The 23,582-nt window shown below is 40.2% G+C and overlaps 1 protein-coding gene and 1 pseudogene across 4 annotated transcripts in view; one reads left to right on the top strand and one right to left on the bottom strand.

Moving 5' to 3' along the window:
- The window catches only part of ALDH1L2 (aldehyde dehydrogenase 1 family member L2), a 63,356-nt gene extending 51,508 nt beyond the window's left edge, over nt 1–11,848 (bottom strand). Inside the window, exons 1-2 of one of the 4 annotated variants that reach the window (XM_037845767.1) lie at nt 11,713–11,848; nt 1,512–1,656 (exon numbers count right to left, since the gene is read on the bottom strand). In XM_037845767.1, coding sequence (XP_037701695.1) covers nt 1,512–1,656; nt 11,713–11,760 — 193 coding nt within the window. In that variant the 5' untranslated portion in view covers nt 11,761–11,848. Of the gene's footprint in view, nt 1–946; nt 1,657–10,979; nt 11,150–11,429; nt 11,661–11,712 lie in introns of those variants that run through there. The other 3 variants (XM_037845768.1, XM_037845770.1, XM_037845769.1) reach the window with 3 other exon arrangements.
- Nucleotides 11,849–12,138: 290 nt separating this feature from the next.
- LOC119542576 lies at nt 12,139–17,459 on the top strand (annotated as a pseudogene).
- The last annotated feature ends 6,123 nt before the right edge of the window (nt 17,460–23,582 follow it).

Here is a 23,582-nt window from a genome sequence, read left to right as displayed (position 1 = left end):
TTGTGAAAACCTTGTGGATCGCACTTCCTTTATCCAGTGTATGGATTGATGAGTAGAAAAATGGGGACAAAAACTAAATGAAAAATAGGGTGGGATGGGGGAAGATTTGGGTGTTCTTGTTTACTTTTATTTTTTATTCTTATTCTGATTCTTTCTGGTGTAAAGAAAATGCTCAAAAATTGATTGGAGTGATGAATGCACAACTATATGATGGTACTGTGAACAGCTGATTATACATACACCATGGATGATTGCGTGGTATGTGAATGTATCTCAATAAAACTGAATCTAAGAAAATAGGTTACCTATGCCAGTCTCAATTTAACTTTGTTTTTACATTTGAAGAATGTATGTAGCACTTCCCTATATATGTTTTTTACACATTGAAAACTGGACTTGGTATAACTATGTTACAGGAAGGTAGAAATTGTATTTTTTATTTTCCATCTTTATTGTCTGTTATCCTACAAAGTTGATGTTTAAGCATCAAGCTGGTTTCATTGGTGCATGATTCAAAGTGGATGTAATCTTCAAGGAATTGTATTCCATATGTAAAGCAATTTTAAAATGGCATTCAATGTTCAATGCTCAGATATGTAGTAAGTACTATAGTCCCACAAGGGCAAATGTATAGATTATTTTAAGCATTTTGCCATAATTGCAGATTTTTTTGCACTTTTACCTAACATCACTGTTTCTTAAAATAAAACCTTTTCTGACTGAAAAAAAAATAGGTTACAAGAATTAGGATAAACTGCACCACTGCTTCTTCTGAGAAAAAAAAAATAGTATAATTTTAGAGTTATCACAGATCACTGTTTCCAACCAATGTATTGCATCATACCAGTGATTTATGAAGATATAAGTTGTAAGTCAAGATTTCTAGTTGCTCCTTCTTATTTCCTAACTGCATTATTTGGGGATTGTTTCTGTCTCTGAGTCTTACCCATTTCTCAACATAATGATGACTTGCAAATTGGGAATCACATTGCAGGGTTGCTTTGAGGATAGTTATCTTCTCACCCCACCTTAGAAGCCAAGCAGCCACAGCCATAATGTTTTATGAGATAAATACATTCTTCGTGACCCCACATCAATTTCTGTCATTGGGCAACAATGTCACTGGCACCTCCACATCAGGCATTATTCTCCATGTGCCATAGCAGTTTTGGAAAGTCCCAAGTATGATTCAGAAAAAATACAAGCCTGGCGATTCCTCTGATGGACCTCCAATACAATAGGGGCCTGTGCCTTCGTCTTGAGCCCACAGAGCAGGGAAGGCTGGGGAGTCTGCATCTACTGGGTAAATAGACTTAGCCCAAGAAGGCCTTTGATGGGTGAAGTGGAGGTGGCAGAACTCAAAGGGAGGTGTGCAGTTGGGGTCTTTGGGGCCTGTGGCAAAGAACTGGAAGAAGACAAGAGCTGACTGCAGGCTGAACTGGGGCCCTGAGGCTGAAGAGTTGAAAGGCCAGTGCAAATTCCTTGGCCTCATGGTCCCAAGATACACTCACCCAGTGGGTCTGCTTTTCCATCCTTGTCTGGAATCGTGAACACTCCCACTACTTTGTGGCCCTCTTTCCGGAGGTGGCGGTAGACTTCCTGTCCAAAGAGGCTCTGACCGATAAGTGCCAACTTCAGCTTGTTTTGGGAAAAAACCTTCAAAACAATTCAGTGATGTCAGATGTTAGTCTGGATAAAAAGCATGTGAACAATAAACATTTCACAATTACACAAGATGACCTGAAGACTACAAAAGTCTCAAAGATCTATGAAACGGAATTTTTATTGATATACACAGAACCAGACTATATTACGTACAGATGATAAGTAAAATAATTTCACAACTAAATATTGTTCATTTTCTCTTTGCTCTAATTCCCTTCATTATTCATTTTAATCATTGGGATTGCATGTATCTTTTTTTTAAGTTCAGTTTTATTGAGATCTATTCACATACCATACAATCATCCACAGTGTATAATCAACTGTTCGCAGTACCATCATATAATTGTACATTCATCACTCCAATCAATTTTTGAACATTCTCCTTGCTCCAAAAAGAATAAAAATAAAAGTAAAAAAGAACACCCAAAGCATTCCATTCCCGCCATTCTACCCTGTTTTTTCATTTAGGTTTTGTCCCCATTTTTCTACTCATCTGTCCATACTCTGGCTGAAGGGAGTATGAGCCACAAGGTTTTCACAATCACACAGTCACACCATGTAAGCTACATAGTTATGCAATCATCTTCAAGAGTCAAGGCTACTGGGTTGCATTTCCAGTTTCAGGCATTTCCTTCCAGCTATTCCAATACACTGAAAACTAAAAAAGGATATCTACATAGCTCATGAGAATGTCCTCCAGATTGACCTCTCGGCTCCATTTGAAATCTCTCAGCCACTGAAACTTTATCTTGTTTCATTTCGTTTCCCCCTTTTGGTCAAAAAGATTTTCTCAATCCCACGATGCCAGGTCCCAGCTCATCCCTGGAGGTCATTGCATGTATCTTTTAAAGTCACGTCAACTCCTTGGTGAAATGAGGCTAAATGTACATTTAATTTAATAAATGTACATTTATTTAATAAATACAGTCAACTGTCATAGTTAAGAGGACCTTAACTCTGAGCAAGACCTATTAACTGAGCAAGACCTATTTCAATATGACCATGTTTCTATGCCCCTGCAATATAGAAATAAGAGCTAAATTCATCTCTTACCTCCTAAAGAGGCCAAGAGCTAACATTTAGTCTAACATAGGGGTCAAAAGCATAGACCCTAGAGCAGGACTGCCTGAGGCCATCATTTATTAATTGTGTGACCTTAAGTAAATTAACTACTTTTTGTCTTGTTCTTCTCATCTGTAAAATAGGAATAATACCAGAACCTACCCCATATGATTTTGAGAAGTAAATGATATGTAATGGGCTTAGAGCAGTGCCTGGCAGAGGAAGCAATGTTTAAACATAAGCTTTAATAATATTTTAAGTACTTGCTATATATACTGTAAACTGTTGTATGTTTTTTCTCATATTCCAGAATTCCAAAATCTTTGATAAGTAGCCCAAACTCATTTGACCTGGAGATCTGGCTTGACCGATTCATGGTCTTCATAGTCCTTTATAGTCCCTTTTGTAAGTTTGGCACAAACTCACTGGCCTTCAAACCTGACCTGAACTGATGTGGTGCTGGCTATAATTTTTATTTATAATATTTACAAAGATTATGTTAACATGCATATATTTTGCTGCAGATAAATCAATGTGTTTGATTACAGGCGCTATCCCAGACCCTGCTGAAAATTTTATATAATGTACTATGTTCCATTTTAACTTTCTAAAATGTGAATAATTCTGAATCCCAAAATTTATCTGGCCCAAAGATTTCAGATAAGGGATAAAGGCCTACACATCATTTCATTTCACTTAACCCTTACAGTTATCCCGTTTTGTTATTCCCTGTTTTAATCCATATTATGGATGAAGAAACCTAGACTTAGAAAGTCAAGTAATATCTATAAAGTCACACTGCCAGAAAGGGGAGGAAAGCTGGGATATGAACCCAGGTCTGTCTGACAACAAAGCCCGTGTATGCACTTCAAAATGAAATGATTAAAATGAGCTACTACCACCCACCTCTACCATTTTCTTTATAGATGATTAATAGCGATGCCCTAAAATATAGTAGTTATCAAGGAATATAAACACCATTTAGATAGTGTGACACTAAAGGGGTGTGGTGGTTTGAAGCTGTGTGTACCCCAGAAAAACATGTTCTTAAATTTAATCCATTCTTCTGTATATGAACCCATTATAAGTAAGACCTTTTGATGAAGTTACTTCAGTTAAGGTGTGGCCCAGCCCAATCAGGATGGGTCTTTATCCTATTACTGAAATCCTTTATAAGCAGAATGAAATTTAGACAGAAAGAGAGAAAGCCAGAGGGAGTAGCCAGAAGCTGAAATTCAGTGGAACCAGAAGAAAAGAGAGAGACCAAAAGAGGCCGCCATGTGCATTGCCATGTGCATTGCCAACTGACAGAGGAGCCCAGGACCAAGGATCACCTACAGCCAGCCCCAGGTGCCACAGTCTTTGGGGAGAAAGTATCACCTTAATGATGCCTTGATTTGGACGTTCTTTTAACCTCAAAACCAAGAGCAAATAAATTATATTGTTTAACCCAACTGATTTCAAGGCATTTGCTTTAGCAGCCAAGAGAACTATAAAAAGGGGCTCAAGTTTTGATACCAATTAATAGTGGTGAGTTTTCTGCCCTATGCACTCAAATGACTAATTCTCGAGACACTGGGGTTTCAGAGAGAGTTTATCGCTAGGCGAGAAGCAGATCAGATGGCCTATCAGTCTAAAAACCTGTATGTATGCAGTCCAGATAAATAAAGACTGTAAGGGAGAAGGATATGTTTTTATTATTGTTCGTACTAAAATGATCATATTTTCATGGTGTGCACTTCACTTATCTTCTAAGTCCAGCTCAATTTCCACCTCCTACATAAAGCCTTCCTCCTCCTCATCTTTTAGTGATCTCTTTATTAAGTGTAGTCTTAGATCTCCCCTTTGGCACTGGTTACATATAATTAAGTATATAGGTAAATTATATATACTTTTTCTCACTAGGTTATAATTTTTGTTTACAGAAATTTTTCTGAGTTTATGATTTTCCCATATCAAGCAACACACCCTATTTAGTACAAACACAAGAAATAATTGCCCAATAATAAAACTAAAAAGAGGGTCCAAAAAAAGGAATAGTGGAGAGTGAGGGGCTGTAGGGGAGGGAAGATGTTTCAATATAAGGACAAAATTTAAATGATTAGAACTCTTCTATCGGAGAAGATAAAAGCGGAGAGATGATTTCACCCTTTTATAAAACTAATAATTGCGACAAACACGCAATTTTATTATAACTAGTGGAAGCCATGAAAGCCCGAGAGCAAGTTTAAAAAAATAAAAAAATATCATTTAATGGCAAATGAAAAATATATGAAACTCATTACCCCCAGAGATAGTACAGATTAAAAATTACAATTTTCTAGTGGAGGTACTGTAATTGAGAAGTTAGGATTTAGGGGATGATTAAGATTACTGAATCATATAAATATCTCTTTTTGCTTTCTGGTAGATTAGAGTAAAGAGAGAAATACCCAAAATCTCTGAACTGTAATCCAGCTGCCTTGATCTCTGATAATGACAATGATTGCATAGCCTTTATCTTGTGCCCTTGTGTCTGACCCTTGTGCTGCTTTTCTCAGGTTTTTCAACTTTAGAGTCTTATGATCACTAAAGACAGCCCCTAATGTTTATTAATGAAGGGTCTTGAGTCAGCCTAGAACTAACCCACCCCAATGCCAAAGCTATCTTGATAAAGGAAGCTGGGTCTAACCAAAATGGGCCCGCCTAACATGCATACCAGCATAAACTTTAACCTATAAGTGACCTATACCTCATTATAATACTAAAAATCACACCCATCATCCTGTTAAGGCCGTTGTTTTCTTACATATGTTCTGGGACTAAGCATGTAATCAATCTGCACGTGCTCAATAATTGGAACACCTCTGATTAGACCATCTGGAGCCATTGTGCTCACTATCCTAAAACCTGCCCAACTTTTGTATATAACTTTTTTTTTTTAGTTTTTTTAGTTTTGTTTCTATAAAACTATCAGAATTACTGCAGTTCAGGGAGACAGATTTTTAGGCCAATAGGCTGTCTGATCCACTTGGCGCTTTCTCTCTTTGAAACCCTGGCATCTCAGGTCTCAGGAATTGGTCATTTAAGCAAATGAGGCATCACTTTTAATTGGCATCAGTTTTTAAGGAACGCCTTTAAGCAATTACATTTTTTCTTTTTCTTTTTTTCAATTACACCAGTTCTCCCAGGGTTTGGCCTTTTCACAATGTTTAAGGTAATATGTTGAAATGACATTGTTAAGACATGATGAAAGCCATCAGAGGAAGCAAGACAGATGCAAGATTGTGGGTGCAGGTCAAAGGTTCATTTCCTCATCTGCTTCCCTTTTTGGCAGTGAACCAAACCTAGCTCCCCAGAACTCTCTCCACCTTTCACTCCTCCATGTTAGAATATGGCTTCACAGGATTTATATTTAGAAAGTATTTTTTTTTTCCTTCAATCTGCATGGGGTTCTCCATTGTTCTGGAAAGTCATTCTAAATTAATATCGCCTCACTCTGAAAATCTGATGACAAAGCAACTTAATTTTCCCATAATTCCCAATTTATTAAGGGCATAGATAACATCCTTGTTTACAAAGGAACTTAAAAGGGTACCTGTAGTTGAGCTGATAATTAAACACTTAAGGTTTTGGTTTAAAAATCTTTTTTGAGGGCCAACCAAAGTTTATGTATCCCAACAGAGCCTAATTAAGGTTTAAGGGCTAACAAAAACTTGCAAGCAAACAGATTAAAAAACTCTGCAACAACCACACAATTTGCTTAGAGATAATGAATAGTTGGCTATTTCATTTTCTCTCATCAAAAAAAATCAACATGTTCTGTAAATACTCTATCTTCAAATCCTGTAATTACTGCTGTGGCTTGAAATAGAAACCACAAGTTGGCTCTCTTACAAATTGTGGCTTTACCTCATACCATTACCAATGCCAGATATTTACGACATCTAAAACACTGCTTTTAAAACACGCAAGAGCCAAGAGGTCAAGATGTCTCATGCAATGTACTGCTTGGCTCTCCTATGGTGATTTGGAGTTCAACACTGGATTCAATACTCCCCCAGAAAGTCAGCTTTGAAGGAAACCATGTCAGTATCTTCGGAAATACTTCATTCATTACTTTCTAAGCTTCATGCTTAAACTGAAGCTGCCACCACGAGTTTCTAACACTCAAAAATTTTCAGATTATTATAAATGTGTTTATAATGAGTTGGCAGAATTCCAGAAACTGGACTGGGACATTTTACTTTAGTCTTGGTTCTTCAAGTGTGGTCTCAGAATTCACCGCTTGTGTTGTCAGAATCAGCAGAGAGAATTTGTTGTAAATGTGGATTCTCAGGCCCCATCCAAACCTACTGAATCAGCATCTCAGGCCCAGGAAGCTGCATTTTAACAAGCTCCCCGGTTATCCTGGGCACACTAAGTCTGAGGAGGATCTCTGCTCTATGGAGAGGGAATGTCTGCCCACAACAAAAAGATTCTGCCTTAGGGAGTTTGGTTGGGAAGAAGGGGTAGAAATAATAGCAAACATTTTAAGGAACCCCTAGTATGTGTCAGGCATTTCATACTATGTCATTTATGTATTTTATTATTATTACTATCATTATTATTATTATGCCACAAGTAATACCTAATTTGGGTGCATGGTGTCCCAAACTGTGCCTGGCATTGCTCAAAGATTCATTCAACAAGCTTGTATTGCACGTTCACTACTCTCTGAACACCGTGAATGGTGGAGGTTGCAAATCAGTGGCCCACAGAAGCATTTTATTTGGCCCATAACACATTTTTAAAAGAACTGTGATAAAGTTGTTAGAAGATTTCACATGAGCAGGCTGCATTTCTGACTTCTCTTTAAAAATCAGTAGATGTGTCAACCCTGGGCCACATTCCCACAGAGCAACAGTCAGCTTTGCTGAGCGGCGGCTGCCCCCTGTACCCTGGGCATGGTCTTTCACTCCATCCAGCCCACATCCCCCATTTGCCTTCCCTGTATGGCTTGTGTGGGCCTTTCTCTCTCTCTCTCTTTTTTTTTTTCCATTATTTAGAGAACACTTTATTAGTTTCTGTAATCAAACTCATGTAGATAAGAGCTTACATATTTAATACAGTGCATTACCCCTGTACAAACAGAAAAAAATTAAGTTTAACATTTCTAGACCAATATGGCTGTTAATTTCTGTACAATGCCAACTCAACACAGTACAACTGGGATACTTTTTCCAATGTTGACAGCACAGCTAAAGTTTCCAAAAATTCAAATTTTATATATATATATATATATATATATATATATTTATATTTATATAAAAAGACCAATAGCAGTATGTTATGCATCAATACAGCAACAGCTTTTCCAGGTTCTGCAGTCATCTGAACAAAATTATAGAGGCATCCAGCACACTCCATTAAAAAAAAAAAAAAAAGAAACCAAAAAAGTAAAAAATAAAAATCCCAGAAAACAGCAAGTTCTGTTACTGTTATGATACCTGGCGGGCCTTTCTCTTTTGAGACGCCTACACTAAAGTATAAAGAAGTGGCTTCTGTCCTCGGGGCTTCATCATTAGTAGGGAAGACACAAAAGTGAAGACATGTTGGCAACACGTGCTAGGAGAGAATAGTGTGGTGTGGGTCTGGAAGGGGAAGACTTTCCAAGAAGAGGACTGCCTCACTGAATCTTAGCAGATTCATCTTGGGAGGTGGCCAGAGAAGGGAGGAGATTATTGGAGGCCCCTGGGGAATTCCAGGCCCAGGCAGAAGTATTTACAAATGAGTGTATGAGCACAGTGTGTCCAGGACTGGAAGTCAGGGAGTGGCGCCAGATGACACTCCAGAGAAAAGCAAGGGACCCATTAAGGAAGACCTTGTCCAGTCCAGGCCAATTTGGACCTTATTCTGAAGACAATGGAGATCCGCTGAATGATTTTAAGCAGGAGAGAGACACAGTCTAATTCATATTGAACAGACCACTCAGGCAACTCTGTGGAGGCATGAATTAGCTTCTCCAGTATTTGAGAATTGAGCAGATACTGTGAAAATGAAAGCTGACCCATTCAACTTAAATATATTTGCACGTCATAATTTCGAGTAGTGTAAAAATCCCTGTTACCTATTATAACAAACTCTGATGCTAATAGTCAGAAGCAACAAATCATACTTTTCATAGAGATCAATCTGTGCCAGAAAAACTCATTTTAACCAAAGTTAAAGATACCATAAATGATAAACTAGTGCAACTTGATTTGCCTAATGTATGATTATATAAAAAGGACCTTCTTGGATATCTGGCCAATGTATTTTTTTCATCATAAAAAGGATAAACAATTTTAAAAAGAGGGATGTCAACAGGGTCCTATCAGAAGGTGAGGCCAGGAAGGGGGTGTCCTGCACCTGGAGACTTGAGCAAGCTCCTGCCGTGAGGCTGGTGACCAGGGGACATTTCAAAGAAGACTCTGAATAAAAGGAGAGGCTGTTCAAAGGACTAGAGCCCAGGGACAGACACCAGTGCCTGCGTGGAGAGGCAGGACAGAGCATTTATTGTGATATTGTAATTGCATTGAAATTTTAAAATTAATTTTAAATACACATATAACATATACACACAAACTCCTTGTTAAGAAAAGAAAAGAAAAGGAAAGGAAAAAAAAACAAAACACAGATAAAACTGAAATCCCAGTCCAGGTCCCTTCTCCCCCTCCATGGAGGAAACGACCGTTGGACAGTTTGGTGTGCATCCTAACCAGACTTTTATAGGCATTTACATACATGGAAAAATACATAAAGTATTATTTTGTGTTTTTAAAATGATACAATGGAGCCATACTGGGTAGAATATTCCATAACTTTCCTTGTCAGTGCACATAATTCATGCTTTCAAATTACTGCATGGTATTGCATAGAAACACACAAACTACAAACACTGACTCAAGAAGAAATAGAAGAGCTCAACAAACCAATTACTAGTAGAGAGATTGAATCAGAATAGCTTGAAAACCACCCATCAAAGAAAAGACCAGGACCAGATGGCTTCAGAGGGGAATTTTATGAAACCCAAGACGATTTAACTCCAATTCTGCTCATTCTCTTCCAAAAACTTGAAGAGGAGGGAACACTCCCTAATTCATTCTACAAGGCAAACATCACCTCATATCAAAAGCCAGATAAAGATACCATAAGGAAAGAAAATTACAAACCAATCTTTTATGAATATAGATGCAAAAATCCTCAACAAAATACTAGCAAACCAAACCCAACAGCACATTAAAAGAATGTGCTGCACCAAGATCAAGTAGGATTTATCCCTGGTATGCAAAGGTGGTTCAACATAAGAAAACCAGTTACTGTCATACACCACATTAACAGAAGGAAAAAAAAAAAAAAAACCCACATGAGCAACTCAATTAGCAACCATTTTGCTTTCCCACTAACCATGCACCTATTTGATTTTGAATAATTCTTATAGAACACAGCCCAATGGATGGATTTCCATTTTCTTCCATTTGGAAGTAAAATATTCCAGATTCTCAACTTATTCAATGTCTTTGTTGAAGAACCTTCTTTCTGCCCAGCCAGAGCTCACCACTGAAGAGTCTGCTCTCTTTCCAGCCAGGTCCACCACTGCTTCACATGTACCCGGGCACAGCCAGACACAACTCCTGAGGATGCCATATGTCACCTGGGATGGCACCTTTCATTACTGAAATCTTATGCAAACCCCACCATTGAAAAATTCTAATCCTTCAAGCCCTCCTTCTGCTCTTCAAAAAAAAGATAATTTGGTGAAAGGTGTTGACGGGGTTGGCCAACAAAACAAGCAGGTACGTGCTATTTGCTTCCTTGCCATCCAACCCACAGCCCCATGTACCACACAGTCATAGAAAGCTAAAGGGGAGTCCAGAGTACTGCCTAGGAGAGCAACAAAAGCCCTGGGGAGAGCAAGTCTTTCCTCCTTATTTTTAAAAAGGAGGACCCTCCCCAAAGTAACTGAAACTGCATGGGGTAAAATGAAATCTCAGTATTTGGGATTGTCTGGGAGGAGAGAGAGCTTTTCCCTTTACGCAAGTTCAGGCCAGTTCTTCGTGATACTCAAGGTTTCTCTCTGCCTCTAAGTTCTTTACATATGGATACAGAGCGTTGGCAAAGGAACTCTAAGAAAAGACAAATCCTTCACTAACACAGCAAGCCTGCACTTTCCCATAAAAGAGATAATACATATATAGAACGGATGCATATTTTTTTCTTCCCTAAAGAGCTTGAAGTCTGCCTAAACACACCGAGGCATCTCTCCCGAGTCCCCCGAAGCGCTGAAGGAAGCACCACTTGCAACGTGTCCGCTCTCGCTCCACTTCTGGACAAGATGATGCAATACCAAACCACCCGGCTCGGCCGGGATGGGTTCTTGCGCTACAGTTTGATAATGTTCCTGCGTGGCTGCTGCCGCACGCCCAGTAATCTTAGAAATCCTGCCGCCTGCAGCTAAGGAATACTGAGCTTCCAGCCACCAGCTCAGACTGCTGCTGCTTTATCTGACTGAGCCCCCTGCACGCCAGTCGCGAGAGCTCACACCTCTCAGGCTGCTGCAGGGGACCTGGCTGACTTGATGGTACCCTCCTCCAGGAGGCTCGGTTCTACAAGGCTCCACCTCTTGACCAGGGATCTCACGATTGCAATCAAAAAGGAAAGGAACCGCAGACCCCTCCCCCCTGTCAAGTGACCGGTCCCACCTTGTCCATTCCAGCCAGACCCTAGTGTTCAACAACCGCGTCCGCAGCCCAGTCCCGGTACAAGACAATAGCTTGCTTGATAAGCCCCAATCGGGGGTCCTCCCTGACGTTTCTCTGCAGTTTTCCAGTTTTAAAACTACTCACTTAGCGTTGGCAAAGTCTAAACATCGCTACCTCGCCCCTCCCTCCGCTCCACCCCAAACCGGGCCACCGAGGCCCTCCGGCTCGAGGTCTGGTAACCAGAACCCGCTGAGAACCCGGCGCTCGCCCGGACGGGACTCACCCGGCCGGTGGAGAAGCGCCGGAGCGCCTGGCTGCTCAGCCTCAGCATGCTGGAAAGGAGCGCTCCGCGCCAGCGAGGCAAGGGCTCAGCCTGGGACCGGCCTGCAGACTCGCTGTCCGGGGTCGCCGGCTCGCTGCTCTCGGTCTTGGAGAGCCGCGGAGCCCAGGAGCCCCGCCCCCCAGCCGCTAGGGCCCCGCCCCCTCCAGCCGGCCGGAATCCAGAGGCCGTTCCAATCGGAAAGGGACCGCGCCTGGCAGCCGCCTGGGACATGCCTCCTTCCTCCTTGGGTTCCAGCCCTGGCAGAGGTGCTTACCAGCAGTGGGAACTTCTCCCAGTTACTTGTACCCTCTGAGGTATATAACGATCTGCCTTATTAATGGTCAACACGACACCCCAAATCATAATCTTGAGAAAGCAGCAGCAAGCATGCTGTGTGCATTTGGCTCCGATGTACGAAAGATAAGGAGGGTAGGGGCACCGTCACGATACAGGAATCCTGACTCGCAGCCTAATGAGAGATTTTACTAAGAGAGAAGGACCTGGCACACAGCTGGTCCCCAATAGATGATAGATGCATGCACTTCCTCACCTCTGCAGAAGAAATGCTTTAGCCGAGCTCTTGTTTTAAATGGGACTCCTTAGCCTGCATTTAAGGTCGTCTGCCATTCTGACACTCATTTCTTGCTGCTCATTTACACATAAAATTCAGTCTGACGCTCGCAGGGTGTAAATCTCCCTGGCAACGCAGGATATGGCTCCCGGGGATGAATCTGGACCTGGCGTCGTGGGATTGAGAACATCTAGACCAAAGGGGGCATGAGAAATGAAACGGAATAAAGTTTCATTGGCTGAGCGATTTCAAATGGAGTCGAGAGGTCACTCTGGTGGGCATTCTTTTGCACTTTATAGATAACCCTTTTTAGGTTTTAATATATTCGAGTAGCTAGAACTAAACGCCTGAAACTATCAAACTCTAACCCAGTAGCCTTGACTTTTAAAGACGATTGTACAACAGTGTAGCTTACAAGGGGTGACGGATTGTGAAAACCTTGTGACTCACACTCCTTTTATCCAGTGTATGGATGGATGAGTAGAAAAATGGGAACAAAAACTAAATGAAAAATAGGGTGGGATGGGGGGGGTGATTTGAGTGTTCTTTTTTAGTTTTATTTTTTATTCTTATTCTGATTCTTTCTGGTGTAAGGAAAATGTTCAAAAATATATTGGGGTGATGAATGCATAACTCTATGATGGTACTGTGAACAGTTGATTGTACACCATGGATGATTGTATGGTATGTGAATATATCTCAATAAAAAAGAATTCAATTTAAAAAAATTCAGTCTGACGGAACTACTTGCCAATTCCTTCCAGGACAGTGCTTCTCAGAAAAGCTTGTCACCTGTTGTCACCACCTTGACAAGACCAAATTCCTTCTTTTCTCAAAGGTACAACTCAGATGCTCCTCCTGGAGACATTTTTCCTGATTTTTCTCTTCCTTGCCTTCCTTCCTCCCCACAAGTAATCTTTCACTCCTCTGAACTGGGAAGGATTTTTGTCAGTGCATCTCTTATGGAATATCTCAACCCGACATTTCTGTTTTTTGTGTACCCTTCTTCTCTACTGGAAGCTCTTGCAGGCTGAGTCCATGTTTGATTTATTAGGATTTGCAGTATATAGCACTAAGCAGACCTTAAAAATACAGTGAAGAGAAGTTAGTATTTAACAAATGATTATGACTACTGAATCATTATATAGGCATTTCTTTTTACTTTCTAGTGTATTTGAATAGCCAGGAGAAAATTTCTGCAATTGTTGAACTGTAATCCAGTTGCCTTGATGTTTGATAATGATTGTATAACTTGATAGCTTTTATCTTATGATAGTAAAAGCCTGGTGACTGACCCTCACTTGCATCCCCTTTATCCAGTTTTTTCAACTTCAGAGTCTGGTAATCACAAATGCCCTAATGTTAATGGAGGAACTTGAGGAAGCTCGGAACTAACCATTGATGTGTTCTTGTAATGGTTAACTCAGTTCTAGCGCAGCTCCATTCCTTTACATTTGTAAATTGTAGCTGCTTGTACTCGTTATTGAAATGGTAAGAACTCCATTTCCCCTTGTTTCGGCTTATACTTGTTAAATTGTACCAACTCCATCTCCCCTTGTTTCTGCTGGTACTTGCTGTTGAAATGATAACAACTCCATTCCCCTTATTTAAATCCATAAAAACCTTGAACTCCTTAGACTTGGAGAAACTGATTTTTAAGCCTATAGCTATCTGAACTCTTGCTTCCCACCTGGCAATAAACTCTCTTTGAAACTCTGGTGTCTCAGGAATTGGTTGTTTGAGTGCTTTGGGCAGAGAGCCCACCACTTTTGGTCAGTATTAATATCTTGTTGGAAGAGAGAATGAATGAGTGAATGAATGAATATGCTTAAGAGAATAAGAAAAAGGGGAAAAGAACCATTCATAAAGCTTGGAGAACTGCAGCAAACATCCAGGATTTCTGCTCTGGAGAGATCACCATCCATAACCCCCTGAATATCTCCAAGACAAAGCAGATAGAACTGCCCCTCGCCAGTTCAACCCAATTCCCTGACTGGACGTTGTGACTTCTTCCTTCATTTAAACTTCCTAATATTGGTATTCATTTTAGTTTGTCCGTATACTGGATGAGGGTGTGGTTTTTCTTGAAAAGAGTTTCCATAGTAATGCATGCCTGTTCTCAACTTTAGGAAATGTAGACGTTATGTTCCACCAAGTATAATGAAATATTCCTGATGTCTTAAGATTTTATTCTGAAAGAACCAGAAGTGTAGTTCCCTTGATAATTTGAGGTTAGACCAGGTGCAATTAGAGAATTTGACAAGTCCAGTCTGACAGTTTGGCTAGCAAGTTTTGGAAATGGTGACTCCAGTGCTTCAAGCAGTACTTGAAATGAAACAGGCACTTAATAAGTAAATAAACAAACTTTCCATGGACACACATTTTAGAGACCTCACGTGCATATAGTCATGGCCCTCATCTTCCACCATGTCATCTCTGCAAATCCTCCATATGCAGTGGTGGTACCAGCTATCATGCTCCAGAACTCTTGAGAGTTTATAAATTACTGGTAAATCATAGTTATCTCCTTCCTTTATCAGTGTGCTAGGCCATGGATATACAACTGTGGCCTGGATAATCAAGGTCAGTTAAAATAAAGCAAACCCACTGATTTCCATACCATGTGAGAAGTGCTATGAATGACAGTGTAGTGAACACATTTTCCCACCCAGCATCATTTCATCCTCTTTTTGGTAAGTGTAACTAGATTCCCTCTATAGACGTCATCCCTTCCCCCCTTTTTTAAAATGCAATTTTATTGAGATATATTCATATACCATACAATCATCCAAAGTGTGCAATCAATTGTTCACAGTTATCATCATATAGTTGTGCATTCATCACCACATTCAATTTTTGAGCATTTTCATTACTCCAAAAAATAAGAATAAGAATAAAAATAAAAGTAAAAAAGAATACCCCAGATATCTCATACTCTTTTTCCACCCTATTATTCATTTACTTTTTGTCCCCCCTTTTTCTACTCATTTGTCCATACACTGCATAAAGGGAGCATAAGCCACAAGGTTTTCACAACCACACAGTCACACCACATAAGCTATATAGTTATACGATTGTCTTCAAGAATCAGGGATACTGGATTGCAGTTCAACAGTTTCAGGTATTTCCTTCTAGCTATCCTAGTATACTAAAAACTAAAAAGGGATATTTATATAATGCATAGGAATAACCTCCAGAATGACCTCTCAACTCCATTTGAGATCTCTTAACCACTGAAACCTTATTTTGTTTAATTTCTCTTCCCCCTTTTGGTCACGAAGGCTTTCTCAATCATGACTCCTGGTTCCAGGCTCATCCCCAGGAGTCATGTTCCACATTGCCGGGAAGATTTACACCCCTGGGAGTCATGTCCCATGTAGGGGGTGGGGGGGCAGTGAGTTTACTTGTAGAGCAGAGTTAGAGAGAGACGCCCTACCCCCACTTTTAATCCTTGTGCTTCCAGTGAGATGTATTTGCTTTCCCTTCCCCAAATCTTTCCAGGCATAAGTTTCAGACCCAGCTAGAAATAACATTGCATTTTTTCTGGCTGCCTGGATTGACTAGGGAATGGACACATGATCCAATCAGAGCCATTTTTGCTAGAAATTCTGGAAAAAAGAGTTCTTTTGCACTGTATGTATATGTGAGAAGATGCAGCACCTGAAGCTGCTACAACTATCGTGCAACTATATGGAGTCTGAGAACTAAGGAAGCTAAAGTTGAGAACGTAATCGAGAAATTAAGAAAAACCATTATGATTACTGAATTGTTATATAGATGGTTTTCTTTCTGTCTTGTAGAATAGGCAGAAGTTAATACCTGAAACTAGTTTCACCTTTGTTTATGGTTATTCTAGCCTAGTCTTACCCTTGAGTGTATACTTACTATTTAATGGTAACAACTCCATTCCCCCTTGTTTGAATCCATAAAAACCTTGAACTCCTTAGACCCAGGGAGACAGATTTTTGGGACCATAGGCCATCTCCTCTTCTGCTTCCTGCATAGCATTAAACCTTTTCTCTTTGAAACCCTGGTGTCATGGATTGGCTGTTACATACATCAGGCAGAGAAACCACCACTTTGTTCTGTATCATGTGGTTTAAAAATATACAGAATTAAAATGACAACAATAATTTTAAGGTAGACAGGAATGGAGTTAAGGTATTCCGCGGAGCCAGCGTTGTCTTGGAAATAATGAAAATACTAATTTATGTTAGACTTTAATAAAGTTGAAGGCAAGGATACATATAATCTTTAGAATAACCACTAGAAGAGTAGTAATAAACTGTGTAAAGTACCAAGTTAATAGAACGTATAATTATTAAGATAATAATGATTTAAAAAAAAAATCAATCCAGAAGAATGCAAGAAAGGAGAGAAAGGGCAGGTCCGGGCGCCGTGGGGGGTCTGGCTGGGAGCGGCTGCGGCCAGCGGGATCCGAGCGCCCAGCGCACCCACGCGGCGGGAGCCATCCCCGCCCCCTCCGGCTGCACAGGCCGGAGCTAGACCCTCGGGGCCTCCATCACCCGCTCAGCGCCCTGCCCCGGGCTCGGAGACCGGCTTGTGGGGGTGAGTGGCCCGAGCTGAGGGCGCGAAGAGCACAGGGCAGTGGCGGCGGCGGCGGCGGCGGCGTTGATATCGGTGGTAACGACGGCCTCAGCAGACGGATGGAGCTGGGAGATGTGACACCACACAGTATTCAACAGTTGAAGAGATTAAACCAAGTCTTCTTTGCAGTCAGCTACAATGGCAAGTTCTACCCGGAGGTTGGCGAGCTAGCAAAACTTGCCTATTTCAATGAAATTGCAGTAGGTGCAGTATGCTGTAGGGTGGATCATTCACAGGATCAGAAGAGACTTGACATCGTGGCACCAGGATGTCTGGCACCTTACCGAAGGCTAGGAATAGGAACTAAAATGTTTAAACCATGTCTTAAACACCGGTGTAAAAGATGGCACTTTTGACAACATCTATCTTCATGTCCAGATAAGCAATGGGTTGGCAATTGACTTCTACAGGAAGTTTGGCTTTGAGATTATTGAGACAAAGAAGAACTTTTATAAGAGGATAGAGCCGGCAGAAAACCCTCAAAGTCCCTTCTGGCCAGAATGCAGATGTGCATAAAACAGAAAACTGAACAAATTACAAATGAACTTTATTGCACTTTGTTGCCTGGAGCGATGAAGAAATTAAGATTAGAGACAAAAATATCTTTTGGAGACTAGGAGCAGGGGACACACCGCCTGTCGGGCGAGTGTGTGTGTCCCATTCCCAAGACCCTTATTTATTATGCTTTTAGGGTAGAGAAATGCTTTACTGTGCACGTAGACATTTTCACATGGTTGTTCACATCTGTCTGCAAAATGGATCTTATTTTATTCTCAAGGACAATAACAGGAAAACAGTTCCCCAGCTGCATTCTCACCTCCACGCATACTTTAAGGAGGCGTGCCTTGATAGTGTTCTATCTCAGCAGGGGCCTAGTGTTCCAGGCCCCCACCTCAAATATGCGGGAAGGAGAGAAGAGACTAGGCTAGAATAACCATAAACAAAGGTGTAACTAGTTTCAGGTATTAACTTCTGCCTATTCTACAAGATAGAAAGAAAACCATTTATATAACGATTCAGTAATCACATGTCCTCCTTTTTGTTTTTATTTTTATTGCAGACATGATGGCTAGAATTGTAGATTTCTCAGTTAAATCGGAGACTGCTTGTCTTGTGCACCTGAGGACTAGACATAAACATAAAAGACAAATTAGTATTATAAAGACACTTTTTAACATTTCTTAACACTACTTTAACACTACTTACGCTTTTAACCCATGGTAAAGGATTTAGCTGTTGTATTCCATCAGCAATGCTCTGAAAGATTTTAGATGAGGATGAAACTTGGAGATTTGTTTGTTGAATTGTGTGAACATTGGCTTGTAACTGGGAAATATTAATAAATTTTTATGATGTTCCATTAAATGTTTTTTAATTTTATCCCAGCTTACTGCCAAACAATTGTATTCATGTGGAGTTATGCAAAAGGCGGTTATATTCCAGTTACATGTTAATTATATTCTATGCCTTAGATTTTCTATTTCTTCTCCAAGTAAGAGAACAGCATTTTCTAAGTCAACCAAACGCTGGTTAACTTCCCTATGAATTCTCAGCTGTTCTCCCCAAGCTTTACTAGCATTCTCATGCCATGTTTATACAAAGTGTGCCGTCTGTACTAATTGATGAAGCGTGGTGCCGGCTACAGCAGCGGCAGTGGTTATTGCTATTAAACCTATAATAAATGCAATTAATATACCTAGAAATCTTTTTACTCTATGTAACACTTTACTTAATAATGTTAATAGTATATGCATATCAGGAGACAATTCCCAGGGCCTTTACTGAGTCACTGGTATTCAGAGGCCCTTTTGTCTTTGTAAGACAATTAAGGTAAGATTGGTGTTACTTAAGGTTCTATTTGCACAAGAATATAATGCACAAGTGGCATAAGCATTACAAGAAACCTCCTTAGAACTCATGTTAAGAGAGAGATTACCTATCTAAAATACATATGGGTCTCTAACACAAGAGTGCACACTAAAGTATTTGAACTTAGTAAAGTTTAAAGTGTAATTATTTTTATGGGAATATGTTTCATTTCATATTTTAATATACTGTAGAGCCATTGGAATTTTCCAAATAGATGTTTGAGGGGCAAAATTATTTTAAAAAAGCCATGGTGGATTAACTCAAAATGGGCCAAAGATCTCAATATAAAAGAAAGTACCATAAAACTCCTAGAAGATAATGTAGGAAAACATCTTGAAGACCTTGTATTAGGGGGCCATTTCCTAGACTTTATACCCAAAGCACAAGCAACAAAAGAAAAAATAGATAAATGGGAACTCCTCAAGCTTAGAAGTTTCTGTACCTCAAAGGAATTTCTCAAAAAGGTAAAGAGGCAGCCAACTCAATGGGAAAAAATTTTTGGAAACCAAGTTTTGGAAACCATGTATCTGACAAAAGACTGATATCTTGCATATATAAAGAAATCCTACAACTCAATGACAATAGTTCAGACAGCCCAATTATAAAATGGGCAAAAGATATGAAAAGACACTTCTCTGAAGAGGAAATACAAATGGCCAAGAAACACATGAAAAAATGTTCAGCTTCACTAGCTATTAGAGAGATGCAAATTAAGACCACAATGAGATACCATCTAACACCGATTAGAGTGGCTGCCATTAAACAAACAGGAAACTACAAATGCTGGAGGGGATGGGGAGAAATTGGAACTCTTATTCATTGTTGGTGGGACTGTATAATGGTTCAGCCACTCTGGAAGTCAGTCTGGCAGTTCCTTAGAAAACTAGATATAGAGTTACCATTCGATCCAGCAATTGCACTTCTCGGTATATACCCGGAAGATCGGAAAGCAGTGACACGAACAGATATCTGCACGCCAATGTTCATAGCAGCATTATTCACAATTGCCAAGAGATGGAAACAACCCAAATGTCCTTCAACAGATGAGTTGATAAATAAAATGTGGTATATACACACAATGAAATACTACATGGCAGTAGGAAAGAATGATGTCATGAAACATATGACAACATGGATGAACCTTGAAGACATAATGCTGAGGGAAATAAGCCGGGCACAAAAAGACAAATATTATATGCTACCACTAATGTGAACTTTGAAAAATGTAAAACAAATAGTTTATAATGTAGAATGTAGGGGAACTAGTGATAGAGAGTAATTAAGGAAGGGGGAACAATAATCCAATAAGAACAGATAAGCTATTGTGGGAAATTTAACGTTCTGGGAATGCCCAGGAATGACTATGGTCTGTTAATTTCTGATGGGTATAGTAGGAACAAGTTCACAGAAATGTTGCTATATTAGGTTACTTTCTTGGGGTAGAGTAGGAACATGTTGGAAGTGAAGTAGTTATCTTAGGTTAGTTGTCTTTTTCTTACTCCCTTGTTATGGTCTCTTTGAAATGTTCTTTTATTGTTTGTTTGTTTTTTTAATAATAAATTTTATTTTGAAATAAGTTCAATCTTACAGGAATGGTTGCAAAAACAGTACAAACCCCATACATAGAACTCCATCATACCCCGACCCCCCTCCCCCGATACCCCGATCCATCACCTTTAAGATCCTGTCACTCCACTGTCTCTTTCTTTCCCTCCCTCTTTCCCTCCCTCCCTCCCTCCCTAACACCCATCATCTATTGCTCTGTCCTCTGAATATATGAGAGCAAGCTGCACATATCTTTGAACAAACAATATAATTCACATATACCTTTCCCATGGACAAGAACATTATTTTATGCAATCTCATTAAATGCAGCTAAGAAGTTCAAGAAATTCAACATTGATATAAAGCTTACATTCTATATTTCCATTTTTTTTTCTTGCGTCCCATCTGTGTCCCTTTGAGCCTCCTCTCCTCTGACCTCAGATCTCATCCAAGATCATCCGTGGCATTTAATTGTCATCTATTTAGACTGTCTTAATTATTTTTTTTTAATTGTGGAAAGATATATATAGCCTAAATTTTCCTATTCCACCCCTCCCGAGCATTCCATTAGTGGGATTAATCACGTTAGAATGCTGCAATGCTATCACCTTCCAACCATCCATTTCTAGAAGTTTCCCTTCACCCCAAACAAAAACCTACTCTCATTTCTTAACTCCCCATTGCCCCTTCCCCCACTTCTTGGAACCCCTACTCTACTTTTCATCTCTTTGGTAATATTCTCTGAGACTTTCTTTGTGTTTACCATGGGGCTTAAATTTAACATCTTAAATCTATAACAATCTTGTTTTTCTTTGATACCAACTTAATTTCAATAGGACACATAAACTGTGTTCCTATACTCCTCCATTCCCCCATCTTTATGTAGTTCTTGTCAAAAATTACATATTTTACATTGAGTCCAAAACCACCGATTTATCATTACAGTTTATGTATTTTATATCCTGTAGGAAGTAAATAGTGGAGTTATAAATCAACAGTACAGTAGTATTGGTCTTTATATTTACCATGTGATCTTTACTGAAAATCTTTATTTCTTCATGTAGTTTCAGTCAATTGTTTAGTGCCCCTTCCTTTCAGCCTGCTTAGAACTGATCTACTGGTGATGAAGTCCCTCAGCTTTTGATTATCCGGGAATGTTTTCATCTCCCCCTCATTTTTATCCTTCAGGTATTTGTGAATTCTCCAAGTCTCTGATGGTTATTGACTTCTATTTGTATTCCATTGTGGTCAGAGAATGTGCTTTGAACAAATTCATTTTTTAATTTTTTATTTTATTGAGGCTTGTCTTTATGTCCTCGCATACAGTCCATTGTGGAGAAAGATCCATGATCACTAGTGAAGAACGTGTGTCCCAGTGACCTGGGATGTAATATTCTATATATGTCTGTTAAAAGTCTCTATATCTCTCTCTCCTTTCTTTGTTTCTCTGTCGGTAGGGCTCGCTTTAGTATCTGAAGTAGGGCAGGTCTTTTATTAGCAAACTCTCTCAGCGTCTGTTTGTCTGTGAAAAATTTAAGCTCTCCCTCAAATTTGAAGGAGAGTTTTGCTGGATAAAGTATTCTTGGTTGGAAATTTTTCTCTCTCAGAATTTTAAATATGTCATGCCACTGCCTGCTCACCTCCACGGTGACCGCTGAGTAGTCATTACTTAGTCTTATGTTGTTTCCTTTGTATGTGGTGAATTGCTTTTCTCTTGCTGCTTTCAGAACTTGCTCCTTCTCTTCGGTATTCGAGAGTCTGATCAGAATATGTCTTGGACTGGGTTTATTTGAATTTATTCTATTTGGGCATTTACGCTTTGTGTATTTATATTGTGTAGAAGGTTTGGGAAGTTTTCCCCCAAAATTTCTTTGAATACTCTTTCTAGACCTTTAGCCTTCTTTTCCCATTCTGGGACAGCAATGAGTCTTAAATTTGGACATTTTATTTTATCTATCATATCCCTGAGATCCATTTCAAGTTTTTCAATTTTTTTCTCCATTCTTTCTTTTGTTCTTTCATTTTCTGTTCTGTGCTCCTTGAGGAGGCTGAGTTGTTGTTCAACTTCCTCTAATCTTGTATTATGAGTATCCAGAGTCTTTTTAATTTGGCCTACAGTTTCTTTAATTTCCATAAGATCTTCTATTTTTTTATTTACTCTTGCAATATCTTCTTTATGCTCTTCTAGGGTGTTCTTCAAGTCTTTTATTTCCCGTGCCATGCTCTTGTTGCCTGTCTGTAGTTCTTTGATTAATTCTGCGAGGAACTGTGTGTCTTCGGATCTTTTGATTTGAGTGTTTGGGTTCGAGTTCTCCATGTCATTTGGTTTTATCATATGCTTTAAGATTTTCTGTTGCTTTTGGCCTCCTGGCATTTGCTTTACTTGATCTTTAATTTGTTAGAATTGCAGATTGGTGACATACACCTTCTCTCACTAACAAGCAGATGGTGTCCTTGAGTCACTTATTCCCCTCAAGTCAGTTCTCCCCAACTTTGTGGTGTGTGGGGATCTGATTCTTTTGGGGTCCAATTGGTGCACTTAATTTGGGTGTGTTGTCGGTGCTGTCTGCCCTCAATGAGGGGCGTGTGCCTGAGCAGTTAGGAAGGAAGGGCTGCTTTAATAGTCAAACCTCCCAGGTGTTCCCGGAGATTTAAGGTTGTTCTCTGCCGCTGACCCAAAAGTCCTTGGTATTGGCGTAGGTTCCCTGAGACTTCTGAGCAGTTCCCCTCTCCCTACTGTGCTTTTCCAGGACCTCTGCTGAGGTGGGGAGGGCCGTGCCATGTCACAAGTGAGCGCCGGCCTCCAGGGAAGCCCTGGGCCGCCGGGCTGTGTAGGGGCGTTCCCAGTCCGCTTCAAAGATGGTTCAATGGGACCCGTTAACTTCCCGCTTTCCGCACAGCTCTGCTCTCCCAGCTCCAGGACAGTCAGCCGTGGGTGTATTCAAGGTCACTGTCCACGGCCAATATTGTGTCATGTGAGCAGTGCTGCGGGAAAGACTCCCTGTAAGGCTGGGTTTCTTGGCTCGACTCTGTGCTGTGTGTTCAGCCCTGGGCAGGAGTAGCCCCACCCGCTGGGGAGACGGCTGCAAGTTGTGCATCTCCCCTTTTCTCCCCTGGACCCGAGACAATCAGCAGTGGGTGTGGGAAGGGATATCCTGCACCCCAGACACCGAGGCATTAGCCCAGACTGCTCCTGTCTTATCTGCAGCTGTTCCTGGGCTTCTTGTTTTTTAAAAAC

Source organism: Choloepus didactylus, chromosome 8 (genome assembly GCF_015220235.1).
Source record: "Choloepus didactylus isolate mChoDid1 chromosome 8, mChoDid1.pri, whole genome shotgun sequence".
NCBI lineage: Eukaryota > Metazoa > Chordata > Mammalia > Pilosa > Megalonychidae > Choloepus > Choloepus didactylus.
This window is presented reverse-complemented; position numbering and strand designations above follow the sequence as displayed.